The sequence below is a fragment of the Molossus molossus genome, unplaced genomic scaffold (assembly GCF_014108415.1).
Source record: "Molossus molossus isolate mMolMol1 unplaced genomic scaffold, mMolMol1.p scaffold_m16_p_7, whole genome shotgun sequence".
NCBI classification, from domain to species: domain Eukaryota; kingdom Metazoa; phylum Chordata; class Mammalia; order Chiroptera; family Molossidae; genus Molossus; species Molossus molossus.
In genome coordinates, this window is record NW_023425401.1 from 35,096,373 (window position 1) to 35,123,705 (window position 27,333).

Here is a 27,333-nt window from a genome sequence, read left to right on the forward strand (position 1 = left end):
TGGGCTGCATGAAACTCATTCATTAAAAACATTGAGCCCTGGCCGGTTTGGCTCAGCAGTTAAAGCGTCGACCTGCGGTCCTGAGAGACCCGGGTTCGGTTCCCGCTAAGGGCGCGTACCTCGGTTGCAGTTTGTCCCCGGCCCTGGTCGGTCATGCGGGTGGCAGCCACTCAATGTGTCCCTTCACATCGATGTTTCTCTCTCTCTCTCTCTCTCTCTCTCTCTCTCTCTCTCTCTCTCTCTCTCTCTCTCTCTCTCCCTCTCTCCCCCCTTCCCACTCTACCTGAACAAAAAAATGGGAAAATGTCCTCGGGTGAGGATAAAAAATAAATAAATAAATAAAAATTAAAAAAAAATAAAAACATTGAAATTACCCAGAGGGAAATACCTGCTTTTATTTTTTAGTATACTTAGATAAAACTTCACAACACCCTTCAGGAATTAATTTAAAAATGTTTTCTTTTAAAATGTTTTTATTACAGGTCCTGGCTTGGTAGCTCAGTTGGTTAGAGCATCGTCCTGATACACCAAAGTTACTGGTTTGATCCCCAGTCAGGGAACATACAAGAATCAACCAATGAATGCATAAATAAGTGGAACAATAAATTTCTCTCTCTCTCTCTCTCTCTCTCACTCACTCATTTCCTCTCTCTCTCTCAAATCAATTAAAAAAATAAAGTGTTTTTATTACATAATATTTTAAACACACTAAAAATGTAACTCATACGTAAGGTATAAAGAATGATGATACAATGAGCACCAGCCAAACTGCCACTCAGTTCAAGAACTGGAACATTATCAATACCCTAGTAGTAACTTCCTGGGTGCTCCTCCCCTCATTGCTAAAATAGCATTCTCTATTGCTAATTTCAATACTTTCTGTTATGATTCAAATTAATCTCCTCTGGCTCTATTCTCTGGAGATGGATATTTATGAAATATCTTTGCTTTCACTCACAAAGAAGTGAGCTTAGTACTTGCAGTGGATAGCTCTGGTAGCAAGTTCAGCTCTGCCACAACCTTACTGACTGTATAACTATAGACAAATTATTTAATTATTTTGAGTTGCACGTTCTTCATCTGTAAAGCTAGAATAATGCTTTCTTATTTTCAGAGTTATTGTAAGACTTAAATGAGCTAATAAAAATAAAGCACTCATTATCCATAGCTATTTTTATAGAAAATAAATCATGATCTTCTTTTTAGAATCTTGTTGGAAAACGTGAAAGAAAGATAATTAGATGTCTGCCTAATATTTTCATAGGTAATGTTTGCTTCAAAGATAATTAAACATAATCTAAAAAGAAAGATTTCAGTCTGTTTTTTTCCTGGATATTTTATTTTATCTTCACCCGAGGACATTTTTCCATTTTTTGTTCAGGTAGAGTGGGAGGGAGAGAGAGGAAGAGAGAGAGAGTGAGAAACATCAATGTGAAAGGGACACATCGAGTGGTTGCCACCCGCACGACCCAACAAGGGCTGGGGACAAACTGCAACCAAGGTACATGCCCTTAGCGGGAACCGAACCCGGGTCTCTCTGGACCACAGGCCAACACTCCAACCGCTGAACCAAACCGGCCAGGGCTTTCCTGGATATTTTAATAACTGAATCCCATCAACATGTATGAATGATTTGGGGTTGATTGTGCAGATATTGGCTGTCAGGGTGGGTAAATTGTCCTGTTTATTAATGAATTCAATGACTTTTTAAAGACTAACATAAAGATGAAGAAAACAATAAAAACTGCATGTGAGAAATACCAGTAGAATACTTTGTGTAGATCTTGCGTTTTGGTCAGTCAGAAAAATGGGCAATGATTCTAGATGAATTACGGCATACTCATACTATTTAAACAGTCGCTTGAATAATGACTTTTATATGTACTGATTTGGAACAATTTTTTTTTTAATCCTCACCCAAGGACATTTTTCGATATTTTGTTCAGATAGAGTGGGAGGGAGGGAGGGAGAGAGAGAGAGAGAGAGAGAGAGAGAAACATCAACGTGAAAGGGACACATCGAGTGGTTGCCACTGCACGACCCAACCCAAACTAGGCCGGGGACAAACTGCAACCGAGGTACGTGCCTTTAGTGGAAACCAAACCCGGGTCTCTCTGGACCGCAGGCCGCCGCTCTAACTACTGAGCCAAACCGGCCAGGGCTGATTTAGAACAATTTTTAAGAATAAAAACTCAAGAAACAGAGAAGAGCATATGCTATACTACCTTTTGTGTGAAAGGAGAGAAAGAGAGAAGGAAAGAGAAAGAGAGGAAATTTATACATGTACACTGGTAAATGCATGGATTATAATTGAAAGAATCCCAAGAAACTGTGTACAGTGTTTGCTTCCAGAGAGGGAAATTGGGTAACTGGGAAAAAGGAGGCTTAAGTTTTTACTGTATATTCTTTTGTATCTTTATATCATATGTAAACCTTTCTTTACATATACAAACATGGACACATACGTATATAGTTTTAAAAACTAAAAGAAATATAACTTTACGTCCTGAAAGAAATACACTGTCTGATATAATTTCCTCCTTTCCCTTACAGCAGTTGAGAAGGACTGAAGTTCTTCTATTAGTGTACAAAGAACAGACATTTCTACCTTTACAATTAGTCTACACAATCATTGCTAAGTAGTAAGAGAAAACTTGGACTTCTTAACCTTAACATTTTAAAAGTGTTTGGCTTTGTAAACATGCCAGTGTAGCTGGGTCTCTGCAATGGAAATAGAAGTGCAGATTTGATAGTTACAAATATAGAAAGGAATTCCCTTTGGAGGTTTGAATTGTTTGTGGTCTAAATTAAAGTAACTGCCAAATTGCTTCAATGTATGATGTACACAACCTCAGAATGATATTCTCACATAAGACTATAATGAAACCTCTGAAAATGGTTGAGTTTGCACCATATAAAATATGAACAATGTTATAAAATGTGCATTATACATGTAAAACATGTTTAGAGATTAATGGCAGTAGATTTGAAAATTTTATTCAAACTTTTAAACCAAGTTTTTTTTCCTTAAAATATTTTTTATTTGTTGATTTTAGAGAGAGAGGAAGAGAGAGGGAGAGAGATAAAGATATTGATGAGAGAGAACATCGATTGGCCACCTCCTGCATGCCCCCCACTGGGGATCAGGCTCACAACCTGGGCATGTGCCCGGACCCGGAATTGAACTGGCAACCTCTTTGTGCATGGGTCAACACTCAACCACTGAGCCACACCGACCTTAAAACAAGTTTTTAAACTTTAAAACAATGAAATCTACTAAAAATATTAAAAGTTCAATACAGAAAAAGAATTACAAAGACCTTCTAATATTTTGTAAAATGCTATCTTGCTTATAAGTAAAAACTGCCTCAAATCTTGTATTTTGTGGTTATTCCACTTACTGTCAATGAGAAACAAGAAAAGTAATTTCTTTAAAAGAACTCTCAAGGACACTGGAAGAAAATTCGTATAGTCATTTGCATTCCCACAACAGGAGTATAAATGCATGCAGATAGATCAATGCCAATTCACTAACGTTTTCCCTTCACCATCCCCAGGAATTCATATCCATTTCTAAAGATGGTTAAATGACTGCAATCATACAGACAGACTGGCACTTGATCCCCTAGAATGACTGTAACAATACATACCCCCAGGAGAAGGATGTCTTTGTTTTCTGGATCTTGGAGTCGTACAACATATGGTCTGACAGATTTTAAGCTCCAAGTATCTATTTTTAGACATGATAGTTCTTCACCCTTATCTTTTAATAAAAGAGAAAGTATTTGTTGAGCTAAGACCTGCTTTCACAATAGCCCTTCAGCTAGAAAGCCAAGTGGCTTTGTCAGCTTAGAAAGTTTGGTGAGATGAATAATTTAGTCTGTAGGAGTAATATGTCTAGAGAAGAAATTTAAGTAGGGGTTAGAAAATGCAGGTAATTAATTAAATGATCTTAGGATATCTGATTCACAATGACTAATTTAAATATGTACTAAAAATACATACATATCACAAATCATGATTGTGATATTCTCCAGGGCAATATAGAACACATATTTTTAAAAAATTAATTATTTTATGTGCTTTAACAAACAATCTCTCTCTCTCTCTCTTTGTCTTTTGCTAATGTTCACAGAGAATCACAGTTTCTGGTCAAAATAGGGAACAGAATGAGCTAAGGTTTATATTTAATGTCGGGAAAAATGAACATATTTTAGAGTACTTAGCTTTAATTAGACAAATATTTGAATTTGAAAAGCACTTTTCTGAGAATAGTTCTGGACATTATAATTGGGACTGCAAGTTTTGCACATCAATTACCATGGCAATCTTCATGTACACAATAGTAATTAAGTGGGTATAAGGCATGCTGTGTCATGACCGTCCCCTTGGCACTAGGAAAATCATATATAGGGGATTCTCCTGGACTGACGAACAGAGTAACTTCCTCCATCTCACTGATGGCTGGGAAGTCATCAATCTTATCAACAGAAGCAGCTGTCATTAAAATCTGCCTTTTGGCAAACCTTAAGGACTGTTCCCTCCAATACTGGAAAAGTGGCCTTTTTAGTTAAGGGACTGCCAAGCGGGTGCTAGGTATATTCATGCAGTCCTCAATTTACAGATGAGTCAGGGTGCAAAACTTTGGTACCCAGAGTAGAATTTTCAATTAAGAACATGTTATAGCTGGTGCTAATGTTCTGAGAATAAGCCACAAAATGAAGTGTTATCAAAAATAGTACAAGAAAAATAGTAAAATCTAACTGTTGTAAAAGAAGTAAACAATAGAAAACAACAAACTGATTAAAAATAATATTTAGCCTTAGCCAGTGTTGCTTTCAGAACCTGGTCGGGGCACATACCCAGGTTTTGGGTTCCATCCCTGGTCGGGGCATGGGCGTGAGGCAGACGGTCCATATTTATCTCTCACATTGATGTTTCTCTCTCACATTGATGTTTCTCTGTCTCTCTCACTTTCCTTTCCCCTCTCTCTAGAATCAATGAAAAATATATCCATAGGTGGGGATTTAAAAATTTAAAAATAACATTTGTGTTGAATTTTGGTTTCTGAAGAAAAGGTTTCATTTGAGAAGAATAAGAGAATATAGACTTATATGGGAACTGTGCATTGTTTCTATTAGCACTGTTATGGACTTCAGAGATTGTTTCTTTGCACATCAAAATTTCACTAAAAAAAGTATCTTTCCTTTACTTTGTTTTGAATACACCACTGATACTAACTAGTCTTATGCTTAGGCACGATCACAGCCGTGGTGGGGGAGGTTTGTGAAAATGGATCAAGGGAGAGAAAGAAATTCAGGAATTAACTAGGTACAAGTTAAAAGAGGGAGAAGAAAGGAAAAGGAGATTAAAAATGAGCTGTCTCTGGGAAAGAGTTATTAAAGTATCACTAACAGAGGTGTATGTAGTGAAATAAAGAGAAACATCTAGCAGCTTGACATAGGCATGACTGAGAGATGTTCGGTCAGATAATTTCCTATCCATGCCTGTCACCAAGTGACACTATTTATTCAGAACAATTATGTTACAAAGGTTTGAGTAAGGAGTGTGTGTGTGTGTGTGTGTGTGTGTGTGAAGGAAGTGGGAGGGTATTAGAGTAAACACCTGCTGTTTTATCTGCCCAGCAACTGCTCTCCCTTCTTTAACTCCCCGCGTTCCTTTGGGAGGGGCTAAACACAAGGAACAACAACAGCCTGTAATTATTGGAACTGAAAGTCTAGGTCACAGTGGGATTAAGCCCTGAGCTGCTAAACTGCTAGCCTAATGCTCCTTGAATTTTCCCTGGCTGGGAACAGAATTGGTCCCAGAATCCAGAGTGGGGCTTTAACCAGGAGGTGAAAATTAAGAAACTCCAGTTTCAAAGGTGCAGTAGTTCTTAATTCTAGCTATACATTAGTAGATTTTTAATCTATTGAGGATTAAAAAAAAAAAAATCAGACCAAAGTCGGGGCCTCACGTCAAACCAATGACATCGGGATCCCTGGGGCAGAGAGCTGGCTGCGGTGTGTCTGCAAGCTCTCAGGCGATGCTGATGTGCAGGCAGGACTGAGGGCCCCGGCTGAGGGAGACAAGGAGAAAGAGGCCGGGGTCTGGCTCCTGGGTAACCAGGTAGAAGGAGGCTGTAAGGTCGCCCTGCAGCAGGGGACACTTCGTGGTCCGCTGGCTTGCCTAGTGTGAAAGTGGGGTTCGGGGCCTCGGGGGAAGCAGGGGGACACTGTTTAGTAGATGCCGGCGTCAGGAGTGTGGCGGGGAAGGCAGGCTGGGGGCAGCAGGGCGAGGATTCTCCGGCTTTGATTAGGGGCAGCTCTGCATTCTCTCTGTGGTTATTTGACACGCAGCACCCACCTGCCCTCCCAGTGTCTGACCAAAGGTAGTAGTAATTTAAAATTTATCAGAATCTACTCTTCTTTTTTCTGCACTGATTTGAGTGCCTTGGATGGGAGGAAGGTAATTTTTACCATTTTGGGCCTCAGTTTCCTTACCTATGCATAAGGGAGTTGGACGAGAGAATCATTACTATTCCTTCAAGCTCAGTTTCCATTTTTCACACTTCTATAAAAACTGTAGAGTTTGAGCTAAAATATGCTCACCTGAATCCTGATCTTAATTTTTTAAGGGAAAAGTCGTCTATAAGGGAAAATTCTCATAACACTAGACTGAAACCTACTTTCCTTTCTTCATATCAACCCTTAAGTTAGATCATCACCACAGAACCTTAAGAAATATATTCCAAAAATGGGACACAGTCATTCAAAAGTGGTAAAAATTACCTTGTAATTTAGTATATGATAAAGGTGGCATTTCAAAGATGAGAGCAAAGAAAATACTCATTGAATGATGTTGGAACAATTGACTAGCAATTTGGGAAACTGAATCTCTACCTTGTTTTTCATTCCAAAATAAAACCCAGATGATTCAAAGACTAAAAGGAAACACAAGAAAAATAATAAAGTACTGAATGAAAATATGAGAAACTATAATTTACATACTTAACATGAAAAAGGACTATTTAAATGAGACAAATAAGCCCTGGCTGGTTTGGCTCAGTAGTTAGAGCACTGACCTACAGACTGAAGGATCTTGGGTTCGATTCCGGTCAAGGGCACAGGTTCGATCCCCGGCCCTGGTCAGGGTTGTGAAGGAGGCAACCAATTGATGTGTCTCTCTCACATCAATGTCCATCTATCTGCTTGTCTGTCTGTTTCTCTCTGTCCCTTCTCCTCCCTACCTTCCACTCGCCCTAAAATGTCAATGGAAAAATATCCTTAGGTGAGGATTAAAACATTTAAAAAAGTGACAATTATGTATAAACCCAAATTCAGTATAGGCTGAGAGTTAGGAATATAGGTTCTGAAAGCAACAACCTGGGTTGAAATCCTGGTTACACATGCATCAGCATTATCTTGAAAAAGTCACTTTATCTAAATCTCAGTTTCCTTATCTGCAAAATTATGATACCTACCTCACTGGTTGAATAAGAAAAAAATAAGGAAAAATTATGAATAGGCATATTCCTTAAGAAAATAAACCAAAAGGATATAAATAAAATGTGAATAGTGGTTATTTCTAAGGGATGGAATTATGGGTGAATTTGCCCTCTTTTTAAATTTTCTATAGGAAAACATTTCCATTTTTATAGTTTCTATAGTGAATCAAAATATTGTTTCTCTCTGAGTGTTAGCAAAGCACTACAATTATGAGCATAGACTCTGGAGCTGGACTTTTTAGGTTCCAAGTACTGGCTGTGTGGGCTTGGGCAAGTTTCCTAGCATCTATTTCAGTTTTCTTATCTGTAAAATGGAGATAATGTTATTTCTATCAGAGACTTAATGTAAGTGAAGTGATTAGAATAGTGCCTGGCAGATAGTATTATATGAATGTTTTCAAACATTATTATTTTCTTCTTCTATGTCCTTTCTCTCAAAATTCCTATTCTTTGGATGACTTTGAGTTAACAAACTAAATTACAGGTGTACGTGAGTAGCTCATTATAGTTTAATGTAAGTATCAGAAGACTATGGCCTGTGGCCAGGCAGCCCTTGAGCTGAGAACAGCTGTTACATTTTTAAAGAATTATAAGAATACAAAGAAAAAAGAATAAGCAACAGAGATAGTATGTAGGCCAAAAAGCCTAAAATATTTTCTATCTGGACCTTTATAGGAAAAGTTTGCTGACTGTTGGCTCAAGTTGTTTCCCCTTCAAATATGTTTATGGTTTAAAACCACCATCTTATATAAAAACCAAGAAATGATATCTAAAGGTGAAATTTCAAGAAGTACTGTAAATAGGAAGGGAGGGAGGCAGTTTTGAACAAAGATCTTTTTTCCATTTTGTGATGATTTGCTTCCCTACTATAGTAAGATAACATTTTTTTCTACCAGTGATCAAGAATCACTTCATTGCCCTGGCAGGTGTGGCTCAGGTGGTTGAATGTTGTCCTGTGCACCTGGAGGTTGCTGGTTTGATTTCTGGTCAGGGCACATGCCCAGGTTTTGGTCTCAATTCCCAGAGGGAGTGCAGGAGGCAGCCGATCGATATTATGCTCTCACATCCATGTTCTCTCTTCTCCGTTCCTCTCTCTCTCTAAAAATCAATCTTCTTCTTTTTTTTTAAAGAATCACTTCATTAAAGGTATAGTACTCTAGGATGAAACAATCCTAAAGGTACTTAAACTCACCAGGCTGAATCGGACTGAGATAGAACAGGATCTGAAATAATTATTGTGTTTCTCTTGGCCAGCTCTGTCCTGCTGATGGTAGCAATCTAACTCCTGTGGGAATCCAGGATCGTATCAAGTCTGGAATCAGCAAATTTGCCAGACAAAGTCTCCGTTTTCTTGCCACAGACCCTTGTGGTAACAAGTGTGGGAGTGGGAAAACTGACTCTGGGAGTCTCTCTGGACCCTTGTCAGGCACATTTCAGAGAAAGAAAGTTACCGGCAGTAAAATCTTTAGAAATCTAAGTTGTTAAAAAGCAACTGTTTTGAAAAGGGGGGAAATTAAACTAGTTTTTTTGGTTTGTTTGCAAACACTAAGAGTGTTAACCTGTGATTAGCAGAATATCTTTACTGCTTTTCTCCAGATTGCTTTAGCAATTTATAGTTGTTTTATTTGTCTTCCTAACAGCCACAGTGGAGAGAGAGCGGGAGGAGAGACTTGATGTTTCTCTGAGGGCCCTCAAGTAAGACTGGTAGGTCACTGGCAGGTCCGGCTAGGAAGTTGATGTGAGGTGGGGGGTGCTTTTGTCTATTGAATCCAGGAGTCTGTGGGTGTTGTATTGGGTGGAAGGTGGGGGGATGGAGGATCATTTCCTTTCTGACCTTAATTGGGTTTGCTGAGATTCAAACATGAGTGGTCAGTGGAGGGGCTGTGGCATGCTAGAAGTTTATTTGCATGAAAAACAAAGTGGATAAGAAAGCAGAGTGGGTCAGGCAGCCACTTGGCACAGTGAAGAAACCTTAGATCAGAGGTGCTTATGAGTATAGCGTAGATTCCATATTTAAACTTGACTTTCAGCCCATCTCCCCGGGCATCTAATTCGTGAAGAGAGGGTTTCAGAGTGTGCTTTCCCCTACAACAGACTTTGGATTAAAAAGGGTGGAGGAGATGTTCCAATTCAGACTCGGCAACCTTTTCTCAAGCATGGCCATTTAAAGACACATGTGCTATCTAATATAACCATTGGTTTAGACAAGAAAGAGAAGTGTAAAAAAGATATATGACAATACAAATTTGCCTTAAAAATTGTTACTTTTGCCTCTAAAAATCCCAGAGATGAAAACTTTAGAATAGTATCTAGGAAAAACTTCCCCCAACGGTGTTGCAGTTGGTTCATCTCATCGCTTCTCTTTGTTGCTTCATCATTGATCACTCCCTGCCTCAGGTCTTCTCCCACACACAGCATCCACCTCCACATCAGTGTTTCCAACAACACATTTTTGTTCTTAATTATGTCAGTTTAGTAGGGCATGGGTCAGCTGTGATCCTGGAGAGGAAGATGGGGCGGGGTTATGCAGAGGAACAGACACTCAGGCTGAATGAGACCTACCATTGGAAACAAGGTCCAGGAAGACAGGACCTTTATTTTGTTTACCATTATATCCCCACATCCTGAAAAAGGCCTGGAAGGTGTAGGTGCTCAATAAATGTTCATCAAATCAATAAATAAAATATAGGCAAGGTATAGTCAGGTTCTATTGTAGCACACCACCAATGACCTAGGTAGTAGTTGCTGCTCTTATTGGAGGTAATGACAACATTTCACAAATCATTAAAGATTAAACCTTTTGGCCCGGCTGGTGTGGCTCAGTGAACATCGACCCATGCACCAAGAAGTTGCGGGTTCGATTCCTGGTCAGGGCATTCCCCAGGTTGTGGGCCTGATCCCCAGTCCAGTTGATGTTCTCTCTTACTGATGTTTCTCTCGCTCGCTCTCTCTCCCCTTTCCCCTCTCTCTAAAATCAATAAAGAAAAAATATTTTTTAAAATTAAAATAAAAAAATTAAACCTTTTTGCAAAATTATGAGAAGGAAAAAATAGTAATTGATAATACACCATCCTAATCCAACCATTATTATACTTTTGTTGTTATTCTTTTCCGTGCTCTGTAATATGCATTTAAAATATATTTGTAATTTGAGAATTTTGGATAGGAAATATGGAACTTATTTTCAAAAGAACCAATCTTCTTTACCTACAAGGTATCACTCAAAACAAACATAAGTAATATTGCCTGAGTGAGTCTGACATAAGCTTTGATAATCTATGTCAGAGCAATAAAGTGTGTGGTATCAGTCATAGAAGACTTAAGGGCAAGGAAGTACAAGACATGCATTCTCTTGCTGGCTCCCACTCTAACGGTTTTATAAAAAACTGATTTGAAGAGGAGAGAGAGAGAAACATCGATTTGCTGTTCCACTTATGTATGGATTCACTGGTTGCTACTTATATGTGCCCTGAGAGTGAGGGAACCTGCAACCTTGGTGGGTCAGGAAGATGCTCTAACCAACCGAGACACCCAGCTCGGGCCCCAGCTCTAAGGGTTTTAATATCTCATCTGTAAAACCAGAGGATTGAAGCTCCATATTCTCAAAGGTCCTCTTAAAGTCTGAAGTTTAATAATGCCTAAAAAAGATTTTAGCGTTTTACAGTTTGATTGTAAAGCAGTTTATAGTTAAAATGTTTATATATTTATGTATATAAACTTATATATAACAGTAAACACTAATTTGGATATGGGAACTCCTTCCATATAGAAACAGATTTTAGAAATGTACATAAAGGGGCCATTTCTAATTTTTCAGGACTAGTTTTTTTTTTTACTAGAAGAAACTGCAGTAAGTAGTTTTACTTAACAGATAGACTGATTATCAGTAATTTAAAGTCCCAAAGGTACATCTTTACCCTTATAAGCAAACAAAACAGAGAGTTAACTCAAAACAAACTGACAACAAAAAACCAGCTATGAGTAATCTAAGGGATGGAGGGAGGATTAGACATTAACTGGTTCATTGGTGCAGAAAGGGGATGAAGACAATTCTACCAATGTGCTCCCACCAGAAGAGGGTAATGCAGTACATTGTTTCTTGCAGTAAAATTTAGAATCAACCCTCCCCTCTAATTCGTTTTCTGGTTATATAGCTTGGCAGCCTGATGGTTATTTCATTAATCTAGGTATAATCTTTCTGTTGGTAACAGAATTGCCTTGATCGAAGCTTGATCTCCGTTGCCCCCCAAATGCCCCAAACACGTCTGCTGTGGAGATTAAGTTTCTGCTGTAACTTTATTTTAAATAGCGTAAGCCCGTCACAATTTAGTAAGAGCCAGAAGTAGTCGCGCTGCACGCAGTTGAATAAAAGTGTCCTAGAACTGCTCTCCCCGCCTGAAGGCTGAGCCTGCGTCCGAACTGGCAGCCGCACCCCAGAAGGTAGTTCAGGAAAGAAAGGCCTCGTATTGCGCGCATTTTCCTGCACCAAGCGCCCACGTGTCATAGGCATCGCGTTTGCCACACGAATAAGCGTAACCCCCCTATCAGGCTGCAACACTTGCTTAAATAGCGACTTGCCCACCACGGGTCGCCTGCAGAAACACTGGAAAGGCTCCTGTCCCCGCCCCACCCACGCTCCAAAATCCGCCTCAGCGCCGGGTTCCCTGCGTTTACTGCGGTCTCCTGCCGCCCCCTGCTGGCCTTCTCGCGTTGGTTTACCGAGGGCGGCCGCGAGGCCACTGGGGCGCGCAAGGCAGTGACGTCACATCGCCGCGCGCCCCGTGACCGGAAGTTAGTCGTCTATTTCCGCCCCTGCTTCCGCTCTACTCCAGAGGCGGAAGTAAAGCTCTCGCCAGTACGTAGGTACGGTCCAAGTTGCAGTTGCTGGCTCGCTGCTGTGGTGTGTTTTATTTTTGGAAGCGTGTTTGGGAGCCCCCTTCCTGGCCGCTCCTTGCACAGTTGGCCTTGTGGGGGAGGAGGGGTGGGAGAAGGCCATGCAGGGGAACCTGCTGGATTCACCTTGGTTTTGAGTTTCAGGCCCAGCCGGGTTGGAACCTTACGCTTCATCTGAGAGAACTCCGCGCTTTATACTTGTAGGGACAGTGCCTACCTTTTAATTTGGGGGGGTTAATTAAGACAACGTGTTTGAAGCACTTAGTTTTTGGTTTTACAAATCCTTGGTCAGTCCGCTACCTTTTCCGACCATCTTCGGGCGTGTGCTTGCCCTTTGCTCCTCAGTATCTCCCAGAGATGTTGCGTTTGCCAGAGGTTGTGCAGGTCACGAGAACATTATGCAGTGTTAGCTGGGATTGATCTTTTTATTCTGTATTACGACTTCTGACAGTATTCCCCCCCCCCCCCTTTTTGCCATTTCTAGGGGCAACTCTTTTCCAGCTTTTTCTGGACGAATGCAAAAATTCTCTTAACACAAATGAGGTGAGAAATGTCTTGTAAAGGTTTCTAAACCGCTTGTTTTGTAAAAAGAAGGCCAACTGGAATGTAGTACCCTAGGGCCAGTGATGAGCCATTTCATGAAAAGCCCCTTTATTAGGCTACTTGTGGAGCAGAGGGCACTGTAAATCCTCATTTATTCCTCAGCCTGGACAAGTTACAGGTACACATATTTTTAGTGTATTTGTTGATTTTGCATTTCAGCATCTGCAGTAATGGCTTTATTTATTTATTTTTTATCCTCACCTGAGGACATTTTTCGATATTTTGTTCAGATAGAGTGGGAGGGAGAGAGAGAGAGAAACATCGATGTGAAAGGGACACACCGAGTGGCTGCCACCCGCACAACCAACCAGGGCCGGGGACAAACTGCAACCGAGGTACATGCCCTTAGCGGGAACCGAACCCGGGTCTGTCTGGACCGCAGGCCGACGCTCTAACCACTGAGTCAAACCGGCCAGGGCAACAATATTGGTTTTAGGTAATTAAACATGTTAATTTGAGATCGAAATACATTATGGAGTATTAATTATTTTTGGAACTTGTAGATTGAGGCAGTTGATACTTTTTGCATTAAGCTGTTTAAATATATGTTTACTTTGCTAGATGTAATGGGAGTATTTTGGGTGGAGATTGGGTGCCAAAAGAGTAAAATATCATTACATTTAACAGGTTTAACATTTTTGTGTTGAAAACTGATTAATAGGTAAAGGTAATATATATGTATGTGTGTGTGTGTATATATATGTGTATATATATATATTCTGTTATGTATTTGCACTCCAAGATCATTTAAATTTTTTAATTTCTTGTCTGATTGAAATAAACATAAATATCATATTTCATAACTAGTACATAGCTGCCATTAATCTGTCAGAGACAACTATTTTGTTTTATTATCTATCTATCTACCTACCTACCTACCTATTTATTATCCTGGCCGTAACCGTTATGCAGTTTGCTGCTTACAATATCTTCTTAGACATCTTTCTATTGTGTTAGACCTGTCTCATTTTTTATTTTTTATTTATTTATTTATTTTATCCTCACCCGAGGACATTTTTCCATTTTTTTTTTTTTTTTGTTCAGATAGAGTAGGAGGGAGAGAGAGAGAGAAACATCAACGTGAAAGGGACACATCGAGTGGCTGCCACCCGCACAACCCATCCAGGGCTGGGGACAAACTGCAACCGAGGTACATGCCCTTAGTGGGAACCAAACCTGGGACTCTCCGGACTGCAGGCCAACGCTCTCACCGTTGAGCCAAACCGGCCAGGGCAGACCTGTCTTGTTTTTTAAAAGTAGGCTATATAGTATATTATATTGCATACTTGTACCACAATTTATTAATCATTCTGTTGGTGACCATTGGGTTCCTTCTTTTTTGCTTCAGAAAATACTATTATAATGGTCATCCTTTTCATAACAAATGTGTGTCCTTTGGATAGTGTCTCAGAAGTGGAAATGTTGGGTTACAAGTTATGATGGAGGGTATCAAATTCTCTTCCACCAGTGGTATTTGAGAATTTCCCCCATTTCTTCATATGCTCACCAACAGTTGGTTAGTTAACATTATGTTTCGGCTTAGCTGAGACTGCTCATAGTATATTTTGGGTCGATTTATTGCATGTATAAGTATTGTAGTCAAAACCAAATTTTAGTTGCCAATTCTAAGTCCAATTGAGCTCTTTTTCCCCGCCATAGAAAGAGTAGTTTTAGATTCCCTAGTAATAAATTATTATAAAACAAATGACTCTAACAGTATGTTCTTGTTAAAGATTTGTAGTAAGAAGATACTGTTTGAATGGGACTTTGTACTATGGATAGGCATCAGGAGGATAGGCCTTTCTGAAAGGCATCTTTTTTGGTTGTTGTTAATCCTCACCCGGGGTTTTTTTTTCCATTGAGTTTTTAGACAGAGTGGAAGGGAGGGGGAAGTGGGAGAGAGAGAGAGATAGAGAGAAACATTGATGTGAGAGAGATACATCCATTGGTTGCCACCCGCCCTGACCGAGGTCGGGTATTGAACCTACAACCCTTTGGTGTGAGGGCTGACGCTCTAACCACTGAATTCTGCTGGCCAGGGCTGAAAGATGTCTTAAAGGCAGGGAGACAAGAATGGACGAGGGTGTTTAGGACCAGAGGTCTGAGAGGCAGTGGTGCCTAGTTGTGAGGTTTGTTACCTAGTTGTCACGTTATAGAATAGAAGCTAGTTAGAAGCTAGTTAGAACTGTGTGGTGAGGACTTTGAAGGTCAGTCTAAAGATTTTACTTTATAGAGGAGAGCTACAGAGATCTTTAGTCAGGGAATGAGGGACATAATTCTGTGTTTTACAAGTATATGATAATGGCACTCTTGAGTGACCGATGTTAGAGAAGCAAGTTAAACGGCTATTACAGTTTGGGTGAGGGAATATCAAAGACTAGAGTGTGGAGTTCAGAGATGCTGAACAAGCTGAATCTACATGATTTGATGACTGGGGTTGAGGAAGGGAAAGAAAGCAAAGCTTTTATGTTTTTATCATGAGTGATGAGGATAGTGATAGTGGTTTCATTAATTAGAGGAGGTCTGGTTTGTTTGGAGACTGGGAAAGATGCTCATTTTGGTTTTGGACATGTTAATTTGTGTGAAAGATATTTCCATGAAGAAATAAGTTATACACAAAGACATAAAATCCACCTATGACAGATTCAGGAGAAACTTTAATGCTCGTTTGTTAAGAAATTTGGCATGTATTTTCACTTGCTTTTAGTCTGTCATTAATAGAATTTTTTTGAACCTTCTGTGGCTTGTTCAGCCCTGTTTAAAGGTGTGTTGTCTAGAGTAATAGCCTTCATGCTTTTTTTGATTGTGTACACTCTCTGAGAAAGGTTTATGCAAGTATCTTCAACATGTTTATATTTATTTACTGATTAGTTACATACATGTCTTACAGTCCTATTATACTTTGTACATTTTAAGACATATAGGAAGTAGAAATGTTAAAAGACTGAGACAAATATAAATAGGACTTTTACTGTTTCTACCTACATTCCGTTGGATCATCTTGCCACCTACCCTCTGGAAAGCACTGGTCTCATCCATAGTTGTCTGTGTTCTGTCCAAATATCCAGTAGAGGTCACCCTTGAGTGTCTGGAAGGGAATAGATTGTTGAGCTGTGCAAGGTAAAGCCTTCATTCTTTAGTCAGAAGGAGGATCTTATTTTTTAAAGTTCCTAAATTCATGCGTTTTTGAAAGAGTGTATAGTTACAGGGTAGCATGTGATATTATGAAGAAGTGAAGAATAGTGAACTGAGAGTATAGCGCAATCTAAAATGTGCTTTTGTTGCTTGATGTTTACCTTGTGAATAGTCTGCATTTTTGTTTGAATGTTATTTGATTCTGTAGTTTGGAATATTTTTCTAATTCTTTGAGGATCTGTAGATTATTTGAGCTATAGTCATGTTCCCAGTCTGTAGGCACAATCCAAGTTCTTGTTAAATTGTAATAATTAAAAGTATTGACACAGAGAGGCATTTTTGATATTGATCTTGAAAGCAGTATCTCAAGCCCAGAGATACTAGTGGTGAGTTGAAACCTAGTTTTATTTTCTATTTTATGCTTAATTAGGAAAGAGGAAAAGGGAAGTACCTCCTTTAAGTGATAAGAGTCCACTGTAAGTAATTCGAAATAAAAAACTAAGTTTGTCACAGCTGTATAGTCTGAAAAGGAGGAAGTACAGTTTAAAAAAAGATTTGTTGTTGTGTTATTCAGACCACAAGTAGCTTAGGAAAAGAAATGATCTGATAAGAAGAATACTTTTTTGTTGCTTTCCTCATAAAATATTTCCAATAAATAGAGATGCTCATTTTAGGAGGAACCTATGATTATTACCATGTAGCAGTTTCATACATTTCATGGCTCATTTCTAAATGATCAGGAAAATGAGTTATTGAGGTTTTAGCCCTTTGCACAAAATTACATGTGTTGCGAAACACATGTAATGCTGTGGGCTGGGGAGAATGGTAAAAGCAACTTTTTAAATGTGTCATCTTGCAGCACAGTTCCACATGTGGTGTACTATTTGGATTAATATCCCAACTAGATCATTTTGAAGATGAAAATCGGTTTGGAGTTGCAGGGTTGCAACCAGGGGGATAATAAAGTAAGTTGAGTGAGGAGATTGGGATCAGGGGCTGTTGACCAGAGGTAGATAAGCTGAGAATTAGGCTCTAATAATAGCCTGGATTTAAAGAGTGCCATGAGTTTACAGTGTAAATTAGTAAGTCTTAAGTGCTGGTTTCCAGGGGTAGGTTTAGAGTCTGATAACCAGGATATGAGAACAGAGGCAAAAAAGTCTGTATCTATGGGCCAGGAGCAAGGCCAACGATCTGGGAAGTTTGAAGACAAGGCAAAATGAAAACATCAGTTAGTAGGAATAAGCCAAAGGTTTGGCAACTAGGAGGATAAAGCAGATAGGGAGATGGGCAACTGGTTTTGGATTGTCAAGGCTCATAAGGCCAAATAAGAGCAAGGTAAAGGTAGGAATAATTAAGGGGTAGTGATAATGCTATACTCCCTTTCTTTTATTTATTTATTTATTTATTTTTGAAAATTTTATTTATTTATTTATTTTTTTGTTACAGATATTTTACCTTTTTACCCCATTGGCACCCCCCACCCCACCCCACCTCCACCCTGTCCCCGGCTTAGTTGTCCATGTCCATTGGTCATGCATACATGCATATAAGTTCTGTGGTTTATCTCTTCCCACCCCCCCACCCCCCATCCCCTCTTCTGAGGGATGTCAGTCTGTGCCCCACTTCCATGTGTCTGGGTCTACTGTATTCCTCAGACTGTTATGTTCATTATATTCCGTATATAAGTGAGATCATGTGGTATTTGTCCTTCTCTGCTTGGCTTCTTTCACTTAGGATAATACTTTCCAGGTCCCTCCATGTCGTCGCAAAGGATAAGAGATCTTTCTTTCTTACTGCTGCATAGTATTCCATTGTGTATATGTACCACAGCTTTTTGATCCATTCGTCTACTGGTGGACACTTGGGCTGTTTCCAGATCTTAGCTATTGTAAATAGTGCTGCTATGAACATGGGGGTACATATATTCTTCCTGATTGGTGTTTCAGGCTTCCTAGGGTATATTCCCAGCAGTGGGATCACTGGGTCAAATGGAAGTTAAATTTTTAATTTTTTGAGGTAGCACCATATTGTTTTCCATAGCGGCTGCACCAGTCTGCATTCCTACCAGCAGTGTATTAGAGTCCCCTTTTCTCCACACCCTCGCCAACACTTGTTGTTTGATGATTTGTTGATGGCGGCCATTCTGACAGGTGTGAGGTGATACCTCATTGTTGTTTTAATTTGCATCTCTCTGATGATTAGTGATGTTGAGCATTTCTTCATATGTCTCTTGGCCATTTGTATGTCCTGTTTGGAGAGGTGTCTATTCAGCTCCTCTGCCCATTTTTTAATTGGGTTCTTTGTCTTCCTTTTGTGGAGTTGTATGAGCACTCTGTATATATTGGAAATTAACCCCTTATCTGATACATCATTGGCAATGATGTTCTCCCATACAGTGGGTTGCCTTTCCATTTTGATGATTGTTTCTTTTGCTGTGCAGAAGCTTTATAGTTTGATGTAGTCCCATGTGTTCATTTTCTCCTTTATTTCTGTTGCTTTAGGTGATGTATCAGTGAAAATTCTGCTCCGTATGATGTCCGAAATTTTGTTGCCTACATTTTCTTCTAGAATTTTTATGGATTCACGGGTCACATTTAAGTCTTTTATCCATTTTGAGTTTATTTTTGTGTATGGTGTAAGTTGATGGTCTAGTTTCATTTTTTTGCATGTAGCTGTCCAATTTTCCCAACACCATTTATTAAAGAGGCTGTCTTGACTCCACTGTATGCTCTTGCCACCTTTGTCAAATATTAATTGAGCGTATTGCCTTGGGTCCATTTCTGGGTTTTCAGTTCTGTTCCACTGGTCTATATGCCTGTTCTTGTGCCAGTACCAGGCTGTTTTGGTTACAGTCGCTTTGTAGTATAACCTGATATCTGGTATTGTGATCCCTCCAACTTTGTTCTTCTTTTTCAAGATTGCTGTGGCTATTCGGGGTCTTTTTTGGTTCCATATGAACTTTTGAAGTATTTGTTCTAGTTCTATAAAATATGTCGTTGGTATTTTGATGGGGATTGCATTGAATCTATAGATTGCTTTGGGTAGTATGGACATTTTAATTATGTTAATTCTTCCAATCCATGAACAGGGTATGTGCTTCCACTTTTTTATATCTTCCTCTATTTCTTTTTTCAATGACCTGTAGTTTTCTGCAAATAGGTCCTTTACTTCTTTGGTTAAGTTTATTCCTAGGTATCGTAATTTTTTTGGAGCGATGGTAAATGGGATTGTTTTTTCAGTTTCTCTTTCTGTGAGTTCATCATTGATGTACAAGAATGCCGTCGATTTCTTGACATTAATTTTGTATCCTGCTACTTTGCCAAATTCATTTATTAAGTCTAATAGATTTTTGATGGAGTCTTTAGGGTTTTCTATGTACAATATCATGTCATCTGCAAATAATGACAGTTTCACTTCCTCCTTTCCAATTTGGATCCCTTTTATTTTTTCTTCACGTCTGATTGCTGTGGCTAAGACTTCCAGTACAATGTTAAATAAGAGTGGCGAAAGTGGACATCCCTGTCTTGTTCCTGTTCTTAATGGAAATGTTTTTAGTTTCTGTCCATTGAGTATGATGTTGGCTGTAGGTCTTTCATATATGGCCTTTATTATGTTGAGATATGATCCCTCTATTCCTACATTGCTGAGCGTTTTTATCAGAAATGGATGCTGGATTTTGTCGAATGCTTTTTCAGCATCTATTGATATGATCATGTGGTTTTTATTCTTCATTTTGTTTATGTGGTGTATCACGTTTATTGATTTGCGAATATTGTACCAGCCTTGCATCCCTGGAATGAATCCCACTTGGTCGTGGTGAATAATTTTTTTGATGTATTTCTGGATCCGATTTGCTAGTATTTTGTTCAGGATTTTGGCGTCTATGTTCATCAGGGATATTGGCCTGTAGTTTTCTTTCTTCGTAGTGTCTTTTTCTGGTTTTGGGATTAGAATTATGCTGGCCTCATAGAATGTGGTTGGAAGTCTTCCTTCTTCTTGAATTTTTTGAAATAGTTTGAGGAGAATGGGTGTTAGTTCTTTTTTGAATGTTCGGTAAAACTCCCCTGTGAAACCATCTGGGCCTGGGCTTTTGTTTGCTGGGAGAGTCTTGATTACCTCTTCAATTTCCTTAGTTGTTATTGGTCTGTTCAAGTTTTCTATCTCTTCCGGGAATAGTTTTGGGAGACTGTGTGTTTCTAGAAATTTGTCCATTTCGCTGAGATTGTCGTATTTGTTGCCATATAGTTGTTCATAGTAGTTGTTAACGATCTTTTGTATTTCCGTGGTGTTGGTTGTTACTTCTCCTCTTTCATTTCTGATTTTGTGTATTTGGGTTCTCTTTGTTTCTTGGTGAGTCTAGCTAAGGGTCCATCTATCTTGTTTATCTTTTCGAAAAACCAGCTCTTTGTTTCATTGATCCTTTGAATTGTTTTTTTGGTCTCTATGTCATTTATTTCTGCTCTGATCTTTACTATTTCCTTCCTTCTACTTGCTCTGGGGTTTTCTTTTTGTTTGCTTTCTAATTCTTTAAGCTGTGAGGTTAGACAGTCAATTAGAAATTTTTCTTGTTTTTTGAGGTAGGCCTGTAGTGCTATGAACTTCCCTCTCAGAACTGCTTTCGCTGCATCCCATAGATTTTGTGTTGTTGTGTGTTCATTTTCATTGGTTTCCAGGAAGTTTTTAATTTCTTCCTTGATCTCCTCGGTGACCCATTCATTGTTTAATAACATGCTATTTAGCCTCCATGTGTTGAAATGTCTTTGCATGTTCTTGTTGCAATTGATTTCTAGTTTCATGCCATTGTGATCTGAGAAGATGCTTGATATGATTTCAATCTTCTTGAACTTGTAGAGATTTAGTTTGTGTCCTATCATGTGGTCTATCTTTGAGAATGTTCCATGTGCACTTGAGAAGAATGTGTATTCTGTAGTTTTGGGGTGTAATTCTCTGTAGATATCTATTAAATCCATTTGGTCTAGTGCTTCATTTAGAGTCTCTGTTTCCTTGCTAATTTTTTGCCTAGAGGATCTATCCAGTGCTGTCAACGGGGTGTTGAAGTCCCCTGCTATGATTGTGTTGTTGTTGATTTCTCCTTGGAAGTCCTCCAGAAGATTTTTAATATATTTTGGTGCTCCTATATTGGGTGCATATATGTTTATCAAGGTTATATCTTCCTGTTGGATAGATCCTTTCAATATTATGTAGTGGCCGTCTTTGTCTCTAGTTATGGTCTTCATTTTGAAATCTATTTTATCAGATATGAGAATTGCTACCCCAGCTTTTTTTTGCTTTCCATTTGCTTGGAAAATTTTTTTCCATCCCTTCACTTTCAACCGATGTGAGTCTTTTGTTGAGAGGTGGGTCTCTTGTAAACAACATATAGATGAGTCATGCTTTCTTATCCAATCAGCTACTCTGTGTCTCTTTATGGGAGCATTCAATCCATTTACGTTTAAGGTGATTATTGATATGTACTTATTTATTGCCATTTTTGTTTAGTGTGGTTCTATTTTTCTTCCCATTTATACTGCTAATTACAGCAGTCCTTTTAACATTTCTTGCAGTGCTGGTTTGGTGGTAATGTATTCCCTTAGCTTTTTTTTGTCTGGGAAGCTCTTTATTTGATCTTCTATTTTGAATGATAGCCTTGCTGGGTAGAGTAGTCTTGGATTCAGATTCTTGTTTTTCATGACTTTGATTACTTCATGCCATTCTCTTCTGGCCTGTAGTGTTTCTTGTGAGAAGTCAGCTGAGAGCCTTATGGGGTTCCCTTTGTAGGTAACCTGTTGCTTATCTCTTGCTGCTTTTAGGATTCTTTCTTTGTCTTTAATTTGTGGCATTTTAATTACTATGTGTCTTGGTGTGGGCCTGTTTGGGTTCTTCTTACTTGGGACTCTCTGTGCTTCTTGAACTTGAATGCCTTCTTCCTTCACCAAATTAGGGAAGTTTTCTGTCACTATTTTTTTGAATATATTCTCTATCCCTTGCTCCTTTTCTTCTTCTTCGGGGACTTCTATGATGCGAATATTATTACGTTTCCAGTTGGCCCATAGTTCTCTTAAGCTGTCTTCCTGTTTTTTAATAGTTTTTTCCTTTTGTTTTTCTGATTGGTTGATTTTTTCTACCCTGTCTTCTAATTCACTGATCCGGTCCTCAGCTTCCCCTACTCTGCTTTTTAAACCTTCCAATGTGTTTTTCATTTCGGATATGTCATTTTTATCTCTTCTTGTTGGTTTTTAATTTCCATTTGGCTTATTTTCAGTGTCTCTATGTCCTTACTCATGCTGTTCAGCTTCCTCAAGATCATGGCTCTGAATTCTAGCTCTGTTAACATGCCTAATTGCTCCACATTGATCTCATCTTCGGTGGAGGTGGCTTGCTCTTTCATTTGGCTTCTGTTTCTGTGTTTCACCATTTTAGCTATCACTGTGGGCTTTGGAGCCTGTCAAGTTCTCCCTGTGGGTGTTGGTGTTCTGCTGTTTGTGTCTCCCTCTCCTGTGTTTAGATGAGCGAGGGAGGACCCGCGTTGAACACCACTGTCAAGTCTTACTTTCCTGGTTAAAGTTGCCAGCCCAGGAAAGGTACTGTTATCCTCTAGCTTTTTGCCTGGAGGCTAGCAGTCTAGGTTACTTGATGAGTTTTGGGTTGTCAGTTGATTGAAAAACTCCCTCTGGTGCTCAGCCAAGGGGCTTTCAGGAGGGTGGGGCAGATGCTGGTTGTTAGTGAGCCTCAATTAGCACTTCAATGGCCCACAGGGTGGGGTTGGATCTCCGAGGGAGGGGCTGCTGCCTCTCCCCAGAGCCCTGGGAAGGAGCAATGTGGCCACCGTCCTGAGTGGCTGCACTCAGCCAAAGCTCTGAGCGCCCTCCAAACCCCGAGTGTCCCGACACAGTTCCAGTCCAGTCCGCCCTCCCTCCGCCGGAGCCCAAGGTGAGTGGCTGTGGCTGTTTCAGCCTCTGTCCCGGCTGCGCTGCGGGGCCGCCTGGGAGTGTAAACCGCGGGCGCCGCTTACAGCTAAGGCCCCTGCCGAGCTGCCGACCGTGGGCTCCCAGCCCCGTCTCGCGCCTTCGCAAGCCTACCGGGATCGAGTCAGTGTCCCTCGTTGTATGGTCCTCGCAAGCTGCTTTTCTGTTGCTTTTTCCTGTCGATTTGTCTGTGTTATAGTTGTAATTCCAGTTTGGTTCTAGGAGACGGTCTGTGAAGCTCCGTTCACTCCGCCGCCATTTTTCGGTCCTCCTCCCTTTCTTTATGTTAAGAATGTATGGAGCCCAGACCCCCAGATAATTAGAAGTAATGAGCTAGACAGTGGGAATACACTGGCAGAATTGTTACCGCATCACAGGAAAGCTGGAGCTACAGGTATCTTATAGAAATAACCATGATGGCCATGGCCAGTTTGTCTCAGTGGTAGAGTTTCGGCCCGCGGGCCAATGAGTCCCGGGTTCGATTCCAGCCAAAGGCACGTACCTCGGTTGCAGTTCATCCTCAGCCCTGGTCGGGGTCATGTGGGAGGCAACCAGTCAATGTGTCCTCATGTCGATGTTTCATTCTCTCTCTTTCTCTCTACCTGAAGATAAATAGAAAAATATCCTCGGGTGAGGATTAAAGGAAGGAAGGAAGGCGGCGGGGAAAGGAGAGGAGGGGAGGAAGAAATGATCATGATGTTTATAGGATTATAATATGGTCTTTCAGCTATTTAATCCATGCATTTGATAATATTATATATATTGTTTTATGCAGCATTCCAAAAGGTTGGGGCTACTTGACCATTCTGGCACCCCAAAACCTCTTGTGTATGAGAAGCAACTTTCTGTTTGGTTCAAGATGTTGGATGATTCGATTTTCAGCAGAAATCTTCAAATCAGTTTCATATCGGCTTTCTGGTGTGAAGTATGATAATGAAGAAAATAAGCCTTCGGAGAATGAATTAGTGAATAACTTACTTACTATGGGAGTAGATGTTAAAATGGCGAAGAAACGACAGCCCGGAGTTTTTAATAAGACTGGTATTAATGAGCAGGACTTGAAGGTGTTCCTTCTGTCCAAAGGAGCTAGCAAAGAAGTGATTGCTAGCGTCATATCAAGATATCCACGAGCCATAACACGCACAACTGAAAATCTTTCAAAACGGTGGGATCTGTTGAGAACAATTATGACATCAGACCTTGAAATTGTAAATATTTTGGAACGTTCTCCTGAATCTTTTTTTCGGTCCACTAACAACGTAAACCTAGAGAATAATATAAAGTTTCTGTACTCAGTTGGATTGACCCGTAAATGCCTTTGTCGATTGTTGACCAATGCTCCACGTACCTTTTCCAATAGTCTTGATTTGAATAAGCAGATGGTTGAATTTTTGCAAGAAGTCTGCTTGTCCTTAGGTCACAGTGATCCCATAGATTTCGTCAGGAAAATAATTTTTAAAAACCCTTTCATCTTAATTCAGAGCACCAAACGGATAAAAGCTAACATTAAGTTTCTTCAGTCAACTTTCAACCTGAACAACGAGGAGCTACTTGTTTTGATATGTGGTCCAGGAGCTGAAATCCTAGACCTTTCCAATGACTGTGCCAAAAGAAATTACACAAATATCAAAGAGAAGCTGTTTTCTCTTGGGTGTACTGAACAAGAGGTACAGAAGTTTGTCTTGAGCTATCCAGATGTGATCTTCTTGGGAGAGAAAAAGTTTAATGATAAAATAGACTGCCTCATAGAAGAAAATATTAGCATTTCACACATAATTGAAAATCCTCGGGTTTTGGATTCAAGCATAAGTACTTTAAGAAGTCGAATCAAAGAATTGGTAAATGCTGGCTATAACTTGAGTACATCAAACATCACCCTTCTATCTTGGAGTCAAAAAAGATATAAAGCTAAATTGAAAAAGTTAAACATTGGATAGAGCATTGTTCTGGGGGATTAAAATAAGTCATAATATCTTCATTTTGAATTTGGGCTTTTCAAAAAGGAGAGGTTTGATTTCTTAACCACATATACATATATAGTGATCCTTTGGATATTTTATTTTAAAGGTTCCTAAAAACTCATGGTCAGTATACTCAAGTATAGTCTTCTCAGCTACCTTTTCCCTAGTTTGAATTAATACAATATTCTATTATATGATATAGGCTGTGTAAATGGTACTTCCTGAGTGCCAAGGCAGAACAATGTATAGGAAGATAGAAAATACAAAATAAGCTTTTTTTTTTGGTTTTTGTTCAAATTTAAAAATTGACAGATTCATTTAGATAGTTCTATTTTCTCTCATGGGTTTGAATGGCAACCGATTTCTCCTGTTCCCCACATGTCTAATTATGATTCACCTTCAAAATAGAATGCCAGTAAAATTTTACAAAATAGGAAGGAGGGATTTTTTTTACCCCAAGTTCTACATTCTTAAACCATTACTGTGTGTCCCCCCAGTCCCTTTAGGCTCAATTTACTATGGGTATAGTCCTGATTTCTTTGAAGACAAGGGCAACTGTGGTAGGCAGAATAATTGCCACCTAAAGATGTCAATGCCATAATTCCCAGAGCCTGTAAATGTGTTAAATTGCAAAAGGACTCTGCAGATGGGATTAAATTGAAGACCTTGAGATGGGGAGATTACCTGGATTATTTTGGTGGGCCCAGTGTTTAATCATAAGAACCCTTAAAAGTAGAAGAGGGAGGTGATGATAAAAGCACTTGACCCGCTTTTACTGGCTTTGAAGAAGTAAGGGGCCATAAGCCAAGGAATGCAGGTAACCTCTAAAATGTGAAAGGCAAGGAAACATTCTCTCCTAGTGCCCCCAGAAGGGAATGCAGCCCTGCCAAGACCTTGAATTAAACCCAGTGAGACCTTTTTCAAACTTCTGACCCACAGAGCCATAAGGTAATAAACTTATGTTGTTTTAAGCCTCTGAGTTTGTGACAATTTGTTACAGCAGCAAATAGAATAATATAGCAATTGAATGGATGATTAGTTGCATTATAGGTGAAGCCACAAAATGTGGTCCTTTTATTTTCATATCTGCATTTCTTCCTTGTATAATTGCCTTTTTTATCCAACTGCTTTTCTGGAATGGCTAATCAGTTAGTGTTTGTAAAGTCCTTTAAATGTATGGATAAAAACTAAATGTGAGCAATAAAATCTAAATAAAGGAATATTTTTGCTTAACAAATGTAGTTTAACAAACTGGTGATAATTTGTTTAATTTTGCTGTCATTTCATCTAATATGAATAAAGAACAAGGAATTTCTAGAAGCATTAACTTAAAAAAGTCAACTCAGATGATGTCTGTATCTTGAAGACATTTACAATCTATCTCTGATATAAACTGAAAGAGAAGGGACAAATTACATTACCTTAATTTTGTTTTCCAGATGTGGATTTTGAATTGCATAACAATGGTGTTCAACCTTTTAAGCCTTATTTCCTATCAATGATGCCTCAAAAAAACTTATTCCCACCACTAATAGAAACAAAATACCTGCTCTTTCAAGGCCATTTGTATGCCAATGGTATGCTTATTACAATTATTTTCAGTACACTATTTGATGGCACGCATGGCAGGCATAGTTTAGAAAGTGTGGACTTTAGAGGGATTTTTTTTAGAGTGATATATCTAGGCACTGTTCCGGAATAGCTCTGTAACTTTGTGTAAATATTTTAAGTTCACTGAACTTATTTTCTCATCTCTAAAGATACGAGATAGACCTTGCAGAGTTGATAAGAATCAGATGATACAAGGTCTCTAAGGTTTTTTGCACATAGTAACTATTCAATGGTAGCTGTAACAAATAGTTATAGTAGTATTTAGAACAGATTAAACAGCTTTATTGATATATAATTCACATACCTTATAATTCACCAATTTAAAATACTCAATTAAAAACATTTTTTTTCTTTATTGATTTTTAGAGAGAGAGGAAGAGAGAGGGAAAAGGAGAAAGAAACATCAGTAAGAGAGAACATCGATTGGCTGCCTCCTGCACACACCACACTGGGGATTTGGCCCACAACCTGGGCGTGTGCCCTGACTGGGAATCAAACGGCGACCTCTTGGTGCATGGGTCGACTCTCAACCGCTGAGCCACACTGGCTGGACTAAAGCATTCAATTTTTATATTAAAGGGCTGTGTAATCATCACCACAGTCTAATTTTAGAATAGTGTTGTGCCTCCTAAAAAAAAACCTGTATCCATTAACAGTC

At 39.3% G+C, this 27,333-nt stretch overlaps 1 protein-coding gene across 2 annotated transcripts; it reads left to right on the forward strand.

Moving 5' to 3' along the window:
* Positions 1–12,361: 12,361 nt before the first annotated feature.
* On the forward strand, positions 12,362–26,273 carry MTERF1 (mitochondrial transcription termination factor 1). Of its 2 annotated transcripts, XM_036247453.1 has the most exons (3): positions 12,362–12,407; positions 12,885–12,943; positions 23,879–26,273. In XM_036247453.1, the coding sequence occupies exons 2-3, from the start codon at positions 12,939–12,941 to the stop codon at positions 25,038–25,040; spliced, it is 1,167 nt and encodes a 388-aa protein (XP_036103346.1). In that variant the 5' UTR covers positions 12,362–12,407; positions 12,885–12,938; the 3' UTR covers positions 25,041–26,273. The 2 variants fall into 2 exon arrangements, with proteins under 2 accessions (XP_036103346.1, XP_036103348.1); XM_036247455.1 differs by lacking the exons at positions 12,362–12,407; positions 12,885–12,943 and adding an exon at positions 17,059–17,473.
* Positions 26,274–27,333: the final 1,060 nt, after the last annotated feature.